This window comes from Leuciscus leuciscus (assembly GCF_965113295.1).
Source record: "Leuciscus leuciscus genome assembly, chromosome: 6".
NCBI lineage: Eukaryota > Metazoa > Chordata > Actinopteri > Cypriniformes > Leuciscidae > Leuciscus > Leuciscus leuciscus.
The window spans coordinates 25374709-25387211 of record NC_138730.1 but is presented as its reverse complement, the minus strand read 5'-3'; the positions used below and the strand labels follow the sequence as shown (position 1 = coordinate 25387211).

The 12503-nt window shown below is 37.6% G+C and overlaps 2 protein-coding genes across 3 annotated transcripts; one reads left to right on the top strand and one right to left on the bottom strand.

Annotated features, from left to right (window-relative positions):
* Positions 1-3558: 3558 nt before the first annotated feature.
* rps28 (ribosomal protein S28) lies at positions 3559-5036 on the bottom strand. 2 transcript variants are annotated; one of them, XM_082172529.1, is made up of 4 exons: positions 4938-5036; positions 4614-4661; positions 4074-4196; positions 3559-3682 (listed from the first exon to the last, which is right to left on the bottom strand). In XM_082172529.1, exons 1-3 carry the CDS (start codon positions 4974-4976, stop codon positions 4074-4076), a joined length of 210 nt encoding a protein of 69 aa, XP_082028655.1. In that variant the 5' UTR covers positions 4977-5036; the 3' UTR covers positions 3559-3682. The 2 variants fall into 2 exon arrangements, with proteins under 2 accessions (XP_082028655.1, XP_082028656.1); XM_082172530.1 differs by having other exon boundaries at positions 3559-3679.
* Positions 5037-7589: 2553 nt separating this feature from the next.
* Positions 7590-10735, top strand: LOC309502168 (potassium voltage-gated channel subfamily V member 2; the record flags this gene model as incomplete). The annotated part of the gene is made up of 2 exons (XM_082174436.1): positions 7590-8909; positions 10326-10735. 2 exons carry the CDS (start codon positions 7590-7592, stop codon positions 10623-10625), a joined length of 1620 nt encoding a protein of 539 aa, XP_082030562.1. The 3' UTR covers positions 10626-10735.
* Between the last annotated feature and the right edge of the window lie 1768 nt (positions 10736-12503).

Genomic DNA, 12503 nt, shown 5'->3' with positions numbered 1-12503 from the left:
GCCGCTCACTCAAGTGGCAGCAGTACCCACATTTTCAAAGAAAGAGCAGATTTCGCACTCTCTGGGTCACACTGCCTGCGGCCCTGACATGATGGACTCGAGCCCCTCACTTCATCATGTCTGGCCGCAGCACACAATAAAACAAAACCCCTCACAGGTCAGCGGCCAGTTTCAAGTGGGGTTTACGTAGCGAGGTAGGTGTTCCTGTACAGCCACAGGGTTGGCACACACAACTTCCAGACATGGTGGCCAATGCTCGCTACGCCGCCCCATTGCAGGTATGTCAAAAATCGTTGTTCCTCTGGTACCACTCGTGCGGAGTTTGGAAGCCTGGTTGGCACTTCCTAACCCATTGCGCTGGCTTATCAGGACAATCAGACCTAGTAATGTGATTCAGTTCACTAGGCGCCTGCCCAGGTTCAATGCCGTCCTCTTTACCTCTGTGGCAGGGATTCAATGCCAGTCCTGCACAAAGACTCATGAGCAGAAAAACTAAAACATTACTGCCAAAGCATGATAGCCTCCTGCTGTCAGGTGTTGTAAACACAGAACATGCAGTAAAAGGCAACCAACACAAAAAGGCCTACTAATACAATAGAGGAGCAAAAGATCTTAGACCTCTTCAGGAAGGAGAACAAGTAGCATATAACATACTGGACACCAGCAAATGTTATAAGAATGCCCAGTAACAGATCATACACTGTCAAGCTGGAAAATGGAACTGTTGTAAGGAGAAATCGGAAACATCTCAGGACTGTGCCTGAGAGCAGACACACAAAAGACGAGTGTCAAGACTGAACAGACTAATCAGAAGATTCATCTGAATGAGGGACATTCAAAGACAGTACGAGAGACATGCACAACATACACAATGCACACAACATTCAGATAACAGCAACAGTGTTGTGACAACCAGATGTGGCAGAATAGTCATGAGACCAACACACGTGAAAGTTTTTGTTTAAATCTGTTTAATTGTTCTAATGACACCTAAGAGCTACAGTATACAGATGTATGATGTAGTTATTCCATACTGTGCCTATAGAACGGTTTTAAAAAAGGAGGATGTTGCAATATGTTATGGTCAGCAGGATGGGACAGACCATGTACGGTTGAATTGAGAGTTCTGTGTGTGACGTCATTGAGTTGCGCAAGCACGTGAAGTAAATTGGAAGCACTGAGAAGCATGCGGTTGTGATATTCCCTTACTGTCAGAAAAAAAAATAAGGATTGACAGAGTGAACCAAGCATATAATATCCTGCATGCGGAAATGTGGTGGCGAAGGACGCAATAGAGCCTGTCCCTCCAGCCGTGTTTCAACAGTCCTTACTTAATCGTGCCAAAGAAAGCCAGTGGGTTATGACCAATCCTTGAATCGGTCCCTGCAGAACCTGTAAAAATCAGTCAGATAGAGTACAATCCAATTCCTAACCCCTTAGTTGAAAATGAAAATAGAAATTTGATATGGATCATGAGGGATTTATCTCTCAAATGTAGGATTCTTTTGTCAAAAACCGAGGGACTATCTTATTTAGTCTATCCTGCGAAAGTTCCACTGGAATTGATTGGATTGTTGTGGTTTGCTGTAGCTGTGATCTCATGAATGACAAGTTGTCCCGACCTTAAACACATCATCAGTTATTTTAATTGATGATTACGAGGGCACGTGACTTTAATCAAATAATGTGCACACATAAACCATTTATAATAAATACTGCAATATTCCATGAAAAATAAGAATTTTCCATTTTGATTTTACTTGGCAGCATTCAAAGTAAAAGGCGACAACCGCGAGTGCAGATGCTTTTCTTTTGCAAGAGAACCAGGGGGTGGCCAAAAACTGTAATCAAAATAAACCATGAGCCTCTGACCTAAACATCTGCAAATGTGTTCAGTGCTTATAGCAGGATCACAGACAGCTGGTTTCTACTCACCAACAGCTCAAGATTACACTGGCAAATCTCTGGAACAGGGCATACTTAGGAGGAGGACCGATAGTGCCCTCTCGTGGACATCCAACAAACAGTGACTCAAAATGTACTAAAACATTTTAAGATAAACTCTAAACGAAATTATAGTTTTTTTAACAAGGACATTAGTAAAATAAGGCAGTTAGCCAAGTCTTCATTTACCGCTTATATTGCTTTGGAAAACAAGCATCAAGTCGCCGCTTGAATGTTAAGTGTTATATGTTAAAATGTTAAGTTACACCTATACCCATAACTGCATATCACATAGTGACAACTTAGAACCAAGAAACATACCCTTTAATATACAAGATATCCGAGCAATCTCAAAAAAATGTTTAGACTGTTTTCACGGTATTATTTGAGTCACGTTGAATTTTAGTGTTGTTTCTAAGCTTATACATTAGAAATATAGGCCTATAATGTATTCAGATACATAATGCTTACATGTGTCAGGCATTTGTGTCATTTTTAATGACAATCTAAAACGTCTTGCCAGAACTTTGATCTGACCGAACCTCACAATAAACTGGGGAAACTTGCCACTAGTTCTCTAGAGTAAAGGTATTTAATTAAAGTTCCATGGTCTCTATATTACCTTCCCAGCGGAGGTCCGGACAATACTTTTTTAAACAATTGAGCAGCCGTAGTACTTTGTAAAAGAAAAAATTCTAAACACTCAAAACAGTCATCAAAGATGAGAATATTGGGCCAAAGCAGTGATGTCTAAGAATTATGTACCAAAAAAAAAGGTATATATTTCTCTCAACTGGATATTAATATAAAAAGGTTAGATCAGATGTTTTATCAGGCTTTTTTTGTTGTTTTTTTACACTTAAGACACCTACATGAATGGCACATATTCAAGGCCTTGGGACTGAGAAAACATACTGGGAGTGCAGAAGTATGGGCCATTTTTATATTTTACTCTAATGAACTACAAAAAACAAACAACGTACATAATTTATAATCAAAACTCTCATCAAGCACAGAAAGTGTTTGGTCTTTCTTTCCCATCTCTAAATAATTTGTACAAATAACATTATGAAACGCTCTTAATATGCTTAATAATGCAAAATATATAGGGGGGGAAAAACTAAAGGTGCCACACTTGGCACAAACCTGGTTTAGTTCAATGGTCAGTTATCTGTACGACAGATAATAGTATTTGCTGCATTCTTGTTTTCTGCAGTTTTAGCAAAAGTATCTTATTTTGCTGCTGACTGTTTCTGCTACTGTTGTCAAAATAAACATATCACCTGCAGCTCTTAATGTGGCGCCTTGCGCCTCTGGAGAGAGAGATATAGATATAGATATATATATATCTCAGGGGCAGGGAACGGAAAGGGCTTGAACGAGGCATATTTGGCTCTAGATAAATATATGAGGATGTAGCATAAACGACCCTGAGCGCTTGTTGCATGTACCGCTCTGTTTTGATGCACGGCTCACTTTTAACTGTAAAATGGCGCAATTATGTCCCACGGTCCAGATGGAACCAAGTCCACCATTTGAATTCTACTGCTTTAGAGTAATTGTAAAACTCAAGGTAACACCTTAAACACTCATTAGGATGAAATGGAGATCAACTTATTCACAAAGACATTTTATTTCAAACTGCGCACAAATTATATTGTACTGCCAACTGTAGAGCTGGTGTTGATGTGCTCCACAAGTTATGGTTTGGCCATGGCAGGTCTTCACACGTGCACTGCTGGGGGAAACAGACAAATGGTTAGAACTTACATCAAGCAGCAACTGACTGGAAATCTGTGATAAGTCTGCTGCATTTTAATATGGATGGAGGGTCTTAAATTTACATATGATGTGAGGAATAGGAGTCATCTATCACAAGACAGTAAAGAAAATATTTAAAATAATTTAAACACTGAGAAAAAAAATAAGATTAATGCATTTAAATATTCAGAGACTTTTCAGTCAGATACGTTAAATATTATAACTTGACATTGTCTTCCCACACAAAACCTGTGCACACAATATACTTTTTTTTTTGATGAAAAAGTTATTTCCTTCTAAAACAATCCAACAAATAAATCTGAGGTGATCAATGCATTTACAGCAGTGAATGATGTATAGCCTACTACCTAGCGAAGCCTCCTGGCCTCTCTTTCAGACTCCAGAAGTGTCAGAACATCTCCTTCTCTTACTGGGCCCTTCACGTTCCTGATAATCGATCTGTTGCTGTCATCCATGAACTCAACGCGCACCTATGGAAGCACAATATTTTAAGTCTTATGAGTGTGGATCGATACTTGTACTTTAAAAATAACTCAATTACATACAGATTTTGACAGCCACAAATTGTTTTTATCCAACTACAATATACATTATCTAGATCGGATAAGAAGTGACCAACAACGAGATTTTTTTTCACACAATTAAAAGGCATTTTCGCATAACGTGTTATACTGATTACAACGGTTTCAATATTTACTAAATTGATCACGCACAAGAGCTGTGGCTACAAGCAGTGATATTAGCCTCCAGCAAAATTCACTTTAGAATACAAGGCGACTCAACTCAGTTCATGTACATCACAAATATAAATGTTTTTCTAATGAAGTCGCTAATCATATTCCACATGTAAGTTACGTTAACGGAGAATGAGTTAATTCTGAACTCACCTGGGTACACTGTCCCTGGGAGCCGGTTCTTCCCAGCACTTTTGTAACCTGTAATGAAGATACACAGTTAAAGGTAACTATAACTGACATTATTAAACGGCACATGTGGTGGAAACGACAATCGATATCCAAACTGCTGGATTGCAGGATGCTAATGCTAACTAAAGGCCTAACGACAAACACCGCCATAGTGTTGTGATAGGATTATAAGATTATTAAAGGCTACCGTTTCCCAAAAAGAACTGAAATTGTATACTTTTAATCTTAAAAGTATTAAATTGCATAATTCGAAGGGAAATATTCAATAAAATATTATTTTCTTACTCTAGCGAGCTTGATGGGCTGCACGCGGCTGGCATCCATGATTTCAGCTTCGTTCGGAAAGGAAGTCACGTGGTCTCGACGGCTTTTATGTACCAACAATAAAATGCATATTTTCAATTTATCAGGTTTTATTACATGTTACATTTTGATATTATTGTTAAAAATGAAAACAGACCAAAAAATGTGACTTTATATTAATAAAAGATGGTTTTGCAGTTATAACAACTCTGTTTCCGGTTCCGGGATTATAAGGGGGAACTTTTATACTGCAGATCCAGTACCCTGGACAAGCTTTGATTATGTCAGTACAATTATTTTTAAACGTTAATTCGACCCTAAAATAAAAAATAGATATTGGTCTATAAGATTTTTTTTTTTAAGTAAGGGGATCATCTGTCTTATAAACTAATGACAAACTGGCCAAAGGTTTGTGTAGAGGTGTCATGCAAAAAATAAATACAAAATGTGAATAAGTAAAATATTGCGTGTTTTTATTTTTATCATTAAAATCTCTTTCCTTTTTAAATACATTACTTTGAATCGTTCATCTGTGGCAGGGGTCGGGAACCTTTTTTGACCAAAGAGCCATTTTTTCATTTTTGGATAATGCATTTTTCCAAAAGAGCCACAGTAGAAAAATATATATATATATTATTAAAGACGTGCTTTTTTTCAATAAAAAATTCAACAGTAGTAATTATTAGGTCCATAGACAACTAAAAACAAGCAAATATTCAGCAAACAATAAATAAGTGGCAATATGGAATTAATTGTGCAGGGCTTTCACTGTGAGGTTGAGTTACCAAGGGATGAGCATAAATCCTGTTTTGTGTGCGTGTGCGTGTGCGTGTGTGTTTGTGTGTGTGAGAGAGAGAGAGTGAATGCACACAGTACTATCTGCTGTGTTTACGTGAATACTCGACTTAGCATTTTGATATATTTCTGTGTTTATTTGGCCGTTTAGGCGCGCAACCGAAGACAAAGGCTACTGTGCTTGTCCGTGTTTGCTCGGAGCGCGCGCACAGCATCCTGTCAGTATAGTTCAGTTCTCTTTCACGACTTTTAATATTTAATTTCAATATAAAGCACATCCTGTTCTTTTCTTTCTTATTCATTCATGTTTTGTTATTAATAACTTTAAACAGAATCGTTAACTGAAATCTGCACGGATTATCAAAAATACGACACATTTATAGGACATAAAGGGTCTCTGCGGCAAAAGTGAAAGTACCAGCGGGTGAAATGTCTCTTTGCGCAGCAAAGCACCCGTTTAAATAAAATGATATATTAAAGTTTATAAAGCCTACTTTTACATTTTCGCTGCTGTTCTAGAATGGTTTTCGCCAGCTTGAATCCCAGTGCAGGAGCTGTAGGTTACCACAGAAACGTAAGCGGTTAGTTGATTGCTGTGGTGACTCGTGACACTCGCGAACAGCACTGAACACGCACTTTTGCCGGTACAACTTTAATATTATTATTATCATAAACTTTTCATTAACTTCAGTAGGCTGTAGGCTACTACAACAAGGGAATTGTAATTGGCTGCTTTTTCTGCAGAGAGCCGATCTGTTGATGTGTTTTAATTGTTTCATCGATGGTTTGTTGATAAAGGGTGAGAGACCTCGCGAGCCACATGATTTTTGCCAAAGAGCCAGATGTGGCTCGCGAGCCATAGGTTCCCGACCACTGAGGGTTAGTAGATAAAAAGTAGTAGCCTATACTAGGCTAAATAAAGTTAAAATAATATCTTAGTGTAGTTTGAAATGTCAACAATTCAGCACACACCGTAAAACCAGAATAGACATTTGACCTTTTTTTAACATTTATATTACATTTACTCTAGTTGCACAAAATAGTAATTGTCCATACATTTTATTCAAAAAGAAATGCAAAAATTCTTAAACCGTTTTCTTTCCTGAAAGTTATTTGCATGCCTAATATGACTATAGATCTAGCTTTTGTTTATGTTATGCTATATTTTAAGTTTTGTCTGATCACATTGGTGGTAAAATGTGCATAAGAGTGGAGAGGATATGAATGTAGAGAAAAGGATACAGAACAAAATAAGGAAATTATGGGATTAAAGGATTTTCTCATTTGAACTGAATTGTTTAAATATCAGACTGAGCACAATATTGTTGATTAAAAGCAACATAAATTGAACTTTTCTGTGAGCATTTAATAACCTTAGTATCCTTGCAACTGCTATTTATCCTTTGCCATTCCTCCTCCTAGAGCTCAATCCTTAAATCACTACACTAATCCTCATGACTGTATTTTTAACTCTGTTGAGGACAGAAAGAACAGCAATGGGATTATGGCATCAGTGAGGTGGGGCAAATCCCAACTCTTGATCTTCAGTTGAGCCGAAACAAATACAGGTGCTTTTTCTTTCTGTCTTTTTAGCTATATTGCAAACTCTAAAAAGCTAGAAGCAGTGGAATATGTTTTCTCCATCTGTCTGAACATTTATTCGAAGCTTCAAACCAATGCGCATTTTAAAGGAAAGTGGGACGTGTTGGAATGTAGAATCTGCCTTTTTCTGTTTTTATTTCTAACAAGAAGTTTTTTTTTTTTTTGTTACATTTATTTCTACATCTTTCAGTTCTATAACATTTTTCCACATTCGTCATCATTTAAGTTACCGTAAAAATGGATCAACCAAGAAGACATCTTAAAATTCTGAAAAAGAGACGTTCAAGTCTATTTGCAAGTGTCAAACTTAATGCCAGCTTTTCGCAGAGTATAGAGGAAGAAGACGTTGCCTTTCCTTTTTCACAAGACAGCTCTGTGAAACCTTGGACGTCGATGGACAACCTTGATACACCATCACCTCAGGCAAGTGACAAAAGAGATCAAGAAAAGAGGAAAAGCAGTGAGACAGAAGCAGCAAAGATGCCACACCGCCATTCAAATGTGATCAATGTAAATATAGGTGGGAAAGTCTTTACCATTCCCAAGCACCTGGCTATCAAATACCCTAAAACCAGAATAGGCCGCTTAGCCCTGTGCAAAGATCCCGTCAAGCAGCTAACACTCTGCGATGACTATTGTGTGCTCACTAACGAGTTTTTCTTTGACCGAGATCCTACTTTCTTCCACTACATCTTCCACTTTTATTGTAGCAATGTGTTATGGGTAATGGAGAGTCTTTGCCCTGTCAATTTTGAGGAGGAAATGCATTTTTGGGGCCTGCACTTGAGGGACAGTCCCCGCTGTTGCCGCATTCTCTACGAGGAGAAAATAGACGAGATAAGAGACCAGCTGAAAGTGAACAGGGAGCTTATGGCGGAAATTGAGCCTCAGCATGATGAGGAGGGTTTCAAGTCAATGTTTTTGGGTGGTGTTCGTAAGATTCTATGGGACCTAATGGAGAACCCATACTCCTCGATGACTGCTAAGGCTTTTGCTGTGTTCTCCAGCCTCTTTGTGCTCATCTCCATAGTAGCGATGACTCTGAATACTGTAAGCGAACTGAAAGATTATAAAATCTATGGAAGAACCTATATGGAGTGTGTTGAGATCACGTCAATTCTCTTCTTCACCTTTGAGTACTTCCTTCGCCTGCTGACAACTTGTGACGTCAAGCATTTTTTGAAGAGTGCACTTAATTTAGTAGACTTAGTGGCTGTCATGCCTTACTTTATCCAGCTGGTATTTGAGGCTTTTGCTAACCAGGAAGATCTCAGCGTTCAAGATGACCTGAAAACCATGGCGAGGGTTAGCAAAATTAGCAAAGTGCTTAAAGTTGTCAAACTCATGCGCATCTTTCGCATTCTGAAACTGGCGAGGCACTCGACAGGGATGCGGGCATTTGGCTTCACTCTTCGCCAGTGTTTTGAACAGGTCTGCTGTCTGTTTCTGTTCATTATCATGGGGATCTTCACCTTCTCCGCCCTAATGCACTCAGTGGAGCAGGATGCTGTAGGAACACCTTTTAGCAGTATACCAGATGCCTGGTGGTGGGCAGCGGTGAGTATATCTCAAAACATTCACCACAATTAGCACAACTATGATTCATATATTAATAAAAATGGCCAAAAGTATGTGGACATCCAAACGGCACACCTGTAGGGGTGAAATCAGGTTGATGGGGACACTTTTTCCAAGTCATTTCAATGGCAAAAAGTGTCCCAATCACCCTGAATTGACCCATGTATTAACTAAGCAAACAGTCTTAAAACCATGGCTATTATTAGGATGTTGCTGCTATATTAGCTTCATCTGTTCTGGGAATGCTTTCAACTCAATGTTAGAACATGGATGTTGGGATTTACTCTCATCCAGAGACAAGAACATCAGTGAGGTCAGACACTGAAGTGGGAAGATGGAGTGGGCTCACAGGGGACCAATGGTGATTAGGTTTGGGCTTTGTACTGGTCAGTCTTCCACACCAGACCAGTGTTGTTACTGTTATCTAAAACTACAACAATAAACAATAGGTTTTGGTAATTGAAATCAAGTTAAAATACAATATAAATGTTAGAGGAAAAACGAAAATTAGAAATGTTGCCTTGCCAACAAATTGAAATAAGTTTAAGTACTAGTTAGTAAGTAATGTTAAGAAAACAATAAAAATGGCAACAGCACATAAAAAAATTACTAAAATTAAACAAAAAATAAAATGACAACAGAAAATGTAACATATAAAATAACAGCTAATTCAAAATATTAATAAATAGGCCTAATAATGCTAAATCAACACTGCACTAGACTCAATAAACAGTTTCATTCGTTTCTGAAGTTCTTTGCTATGCCCCATTTTACAAAAATAAATAAATAATAATTCTCTTAGGAGACTGAATGTATGGCTGTATTCTTGATTTACTAAAAATATACAAACCTAATTTTATTGGGTTGTCCACGTTTAGATTCAAAATGTTCACAGCGTACATTAGACTACATAACTTTGATGCTCAAATATTAAACCAGTGGGCATCATTATGTGTGTTTTTAGTAGTATCACTTGCGTGTGAATGTTTTTTTTTTTTTTAATGATTGTTATCATTATCATCATTTGCTGTGGCTGCCTGTTGTATCCCTCTATCCTCTTTAAATTGTTAGTCTTTATCCTCTGGCAGCTGTGTTTAATCTTATATAATACCTTGTAATGCCGCTCAATTGGAGGCATCCATGCTGATTGGAAAAGTTAGATTAGTTTAGAACTTCCTGGAGGCTTACTAAGTATTATACTAAGTTATACAAGACTTGCATGCACAATTTTGACTTTGATCACCAAACTGATAAACTGATTTGGAAACATAACTCTCTTTTGCATCTTTCCTTTTCATTTAGAAAAAGCTGGTCTTTGTTGTGTATTTTGCAGTGTTCTGGTCCTCATTTGCAATATATAAATAAAGTTTTTTTTTTTTTTTAATGCTGTTACAGGTGAGCATCTCTACGGTGGGCTATGGAGATGTGGTGCCCATATCGTACTCCGGTCGAGTGGTGGCCTTCGGGTGCATATCTTTCGGCATTATTTTGAATGGAATGCCAATCTCCATCCTATTTAACAAATTTTCTGACTATTACGCAAAGCTGAAGGCCCAGGAGTGCACTAACACAAAAGTCCAGCGTGGATTGAACATCAAGAAAAGATTTCAAAAGAAATTTAAGAACTGCTTTGAGCCTCTAGCTGAGGAGACTGATGAGGACAATAGACATCACATTGGCCAGTGTCATCACTGAATGTCCTTGTCATCCACCCTGCCTTCACTGCCCTTGAACAGACAGCTCAGGTTCCCAGCCTGCCTTGAATTAAATAGGGATTTAAAAGATGGGTGAACGCCAGGTTAAAGAAAATCAAGCCATTAGCTTTAAGATGGCTTACAAATGGCATGTCGCTGAGGATCTTTGGTGAACTACTTTGTGCTAGTTTTTTAGCAGTATCTATTCAGTTGTCAAATAATTTCAGGCATCAAGTGGATTCAAATAAAATGTTATTAAAGACTGCAAACTTTTATTTGTATCATCAACACAATCTGTGTTAAATCGATTTAAAGAAATAGTTCACTTCAAAATGAAAATTGTGTCATCATTTACTCACCCTCAAGTTGTTTCAAACCTTTATGAATTTCTGTCTTCTTCTGAACACAAAGGAAGATATTTTGAAGGATGTCGGTAACCAGACAGTTGATGGACCCCATTGACTTCCATAGTATTTTTTTTTTCCTACTATGTAAGTCAGTGGGGTAAATCAACTGTCTGGTTACTGACATCCTTCAAAATATCTTCCTTTGTGTTCAGCAGAAAAAAGGAAGGAAGTGGAAAGCACTGTACTACAGACAAGAATCCTGAGATTTTGCAGATTGTTCTTCCTCAATTAAAACATAAAGGATTTTAGAGGATCAAGTGAGACTTATGTGGCCTTCAGACACCTTTGGTATATTTAGAGTGTTGCTTTCACAATGTTTCTGGTGAAGTGCATTTGGATACCATGACATTTCTCAACTAAATATATTTATGAACATTGTATTTGTATAGCACTTTATCACCCTTTCAGATTAGCCCAACTCACATTTTAACTGTTTTTGGAAGGTATGAAGGGTGATTTCCTCTTTTGTTTCATTATTTGTAATGATTGTTGTTTATCTGCAGAGCCATACGATTACAAGTATACCCCCCCATTCTGAAACTTTTACATTATATATGGTTCACCTTTGCTCTGCATTACAAAACATACTCCTGCAACTTGCATATATTAAAAAATGAATAATGCGTATGAAAACGGTTTCTTTAAGAGATAATTAGTTCACTGTATGTATGTCGCTACATAAATAATTTAATACAATCATTAATAAAAAGTTGTAGGCTCCCTCATGCAAAAGAGACCAATAGGCCTAACATATTTTGTATTTAGCCCATGCACAATGCAAATGTCAGAGGAGTTGCTTTCCTTTGGCTTATTATAAAAGGCTTTGTTTGTATTGTTTTCAGAGTTTTCCCATGAACATCTTCTTTTTTTTTGTCATCTCTGAAAACAATGTAAGTGCTAAGCAAGCACGTACTATACCGTCGGTGAGAAGTCAAGTCATCTGACTTCATGTCTAACAGGATTTTAGGATCAAGAGGACTCATGATGCCAGTGTTTTGAGAGAAATGTTCAACTTCAATTAAGGGAATGTAAAGACAAGAGCCCTTGACAGCTGCATGTTTGTGGCTTTTGTTGTACGGGAAAGATCAGCCTTTGCCACGTACAGCAGGGATTTACTGCATAACGGTCAATTATGGGATCATCTACAGTGAATTCAGACTGGAATAACTAATGTATTTGTTTGTTATTTATGTTCAACCCAACTGAGCTTATCCAACCTGCAACATTTAAAACAAATAAATGATCAGTGGCTAAATATCACTCAATAAACTGACTTGTAACCATATTTATGTGCAAAATGTTTACTTTTTGAAGTTGTTGATGCGTAACAGTGCAGATGAGGGAAGTTGCTCACAGTGGAAATTTCCTGTTGTATTGAAACATTTAAAGATACAATTCCCTTTGTGGACATATTCCCTCATCTAATTCACAACATTATAAAATTATTAAATCTTGTCATTTTTTTCTCTGAT

Excerpts from the sequence above, each read along its gene's own strand:
- rps28 (XM_082172529.1), bottom strand. The coding sequence starts at position 4,976 with ATGGATGCCAGCCGCGTGCAGCCCATCAAGCTCGCTAGA. Across the intron at positions 4,662-4,937 it reads AGCCCATCAAGCTCGCTAGA|GTTACAAAAGTGCTGGGAAG; the intron begins GTAAGAAAATAA and ends TCTTCATTACAG. Across the intron at positions 4,197-4,613 it reads CCCAGGGACAGTGTACCCAG|GTGCGCGTTGAGTTCATGGA; the intron begins GTGAGTTCAGAA and ends GTGCTTCCATAG.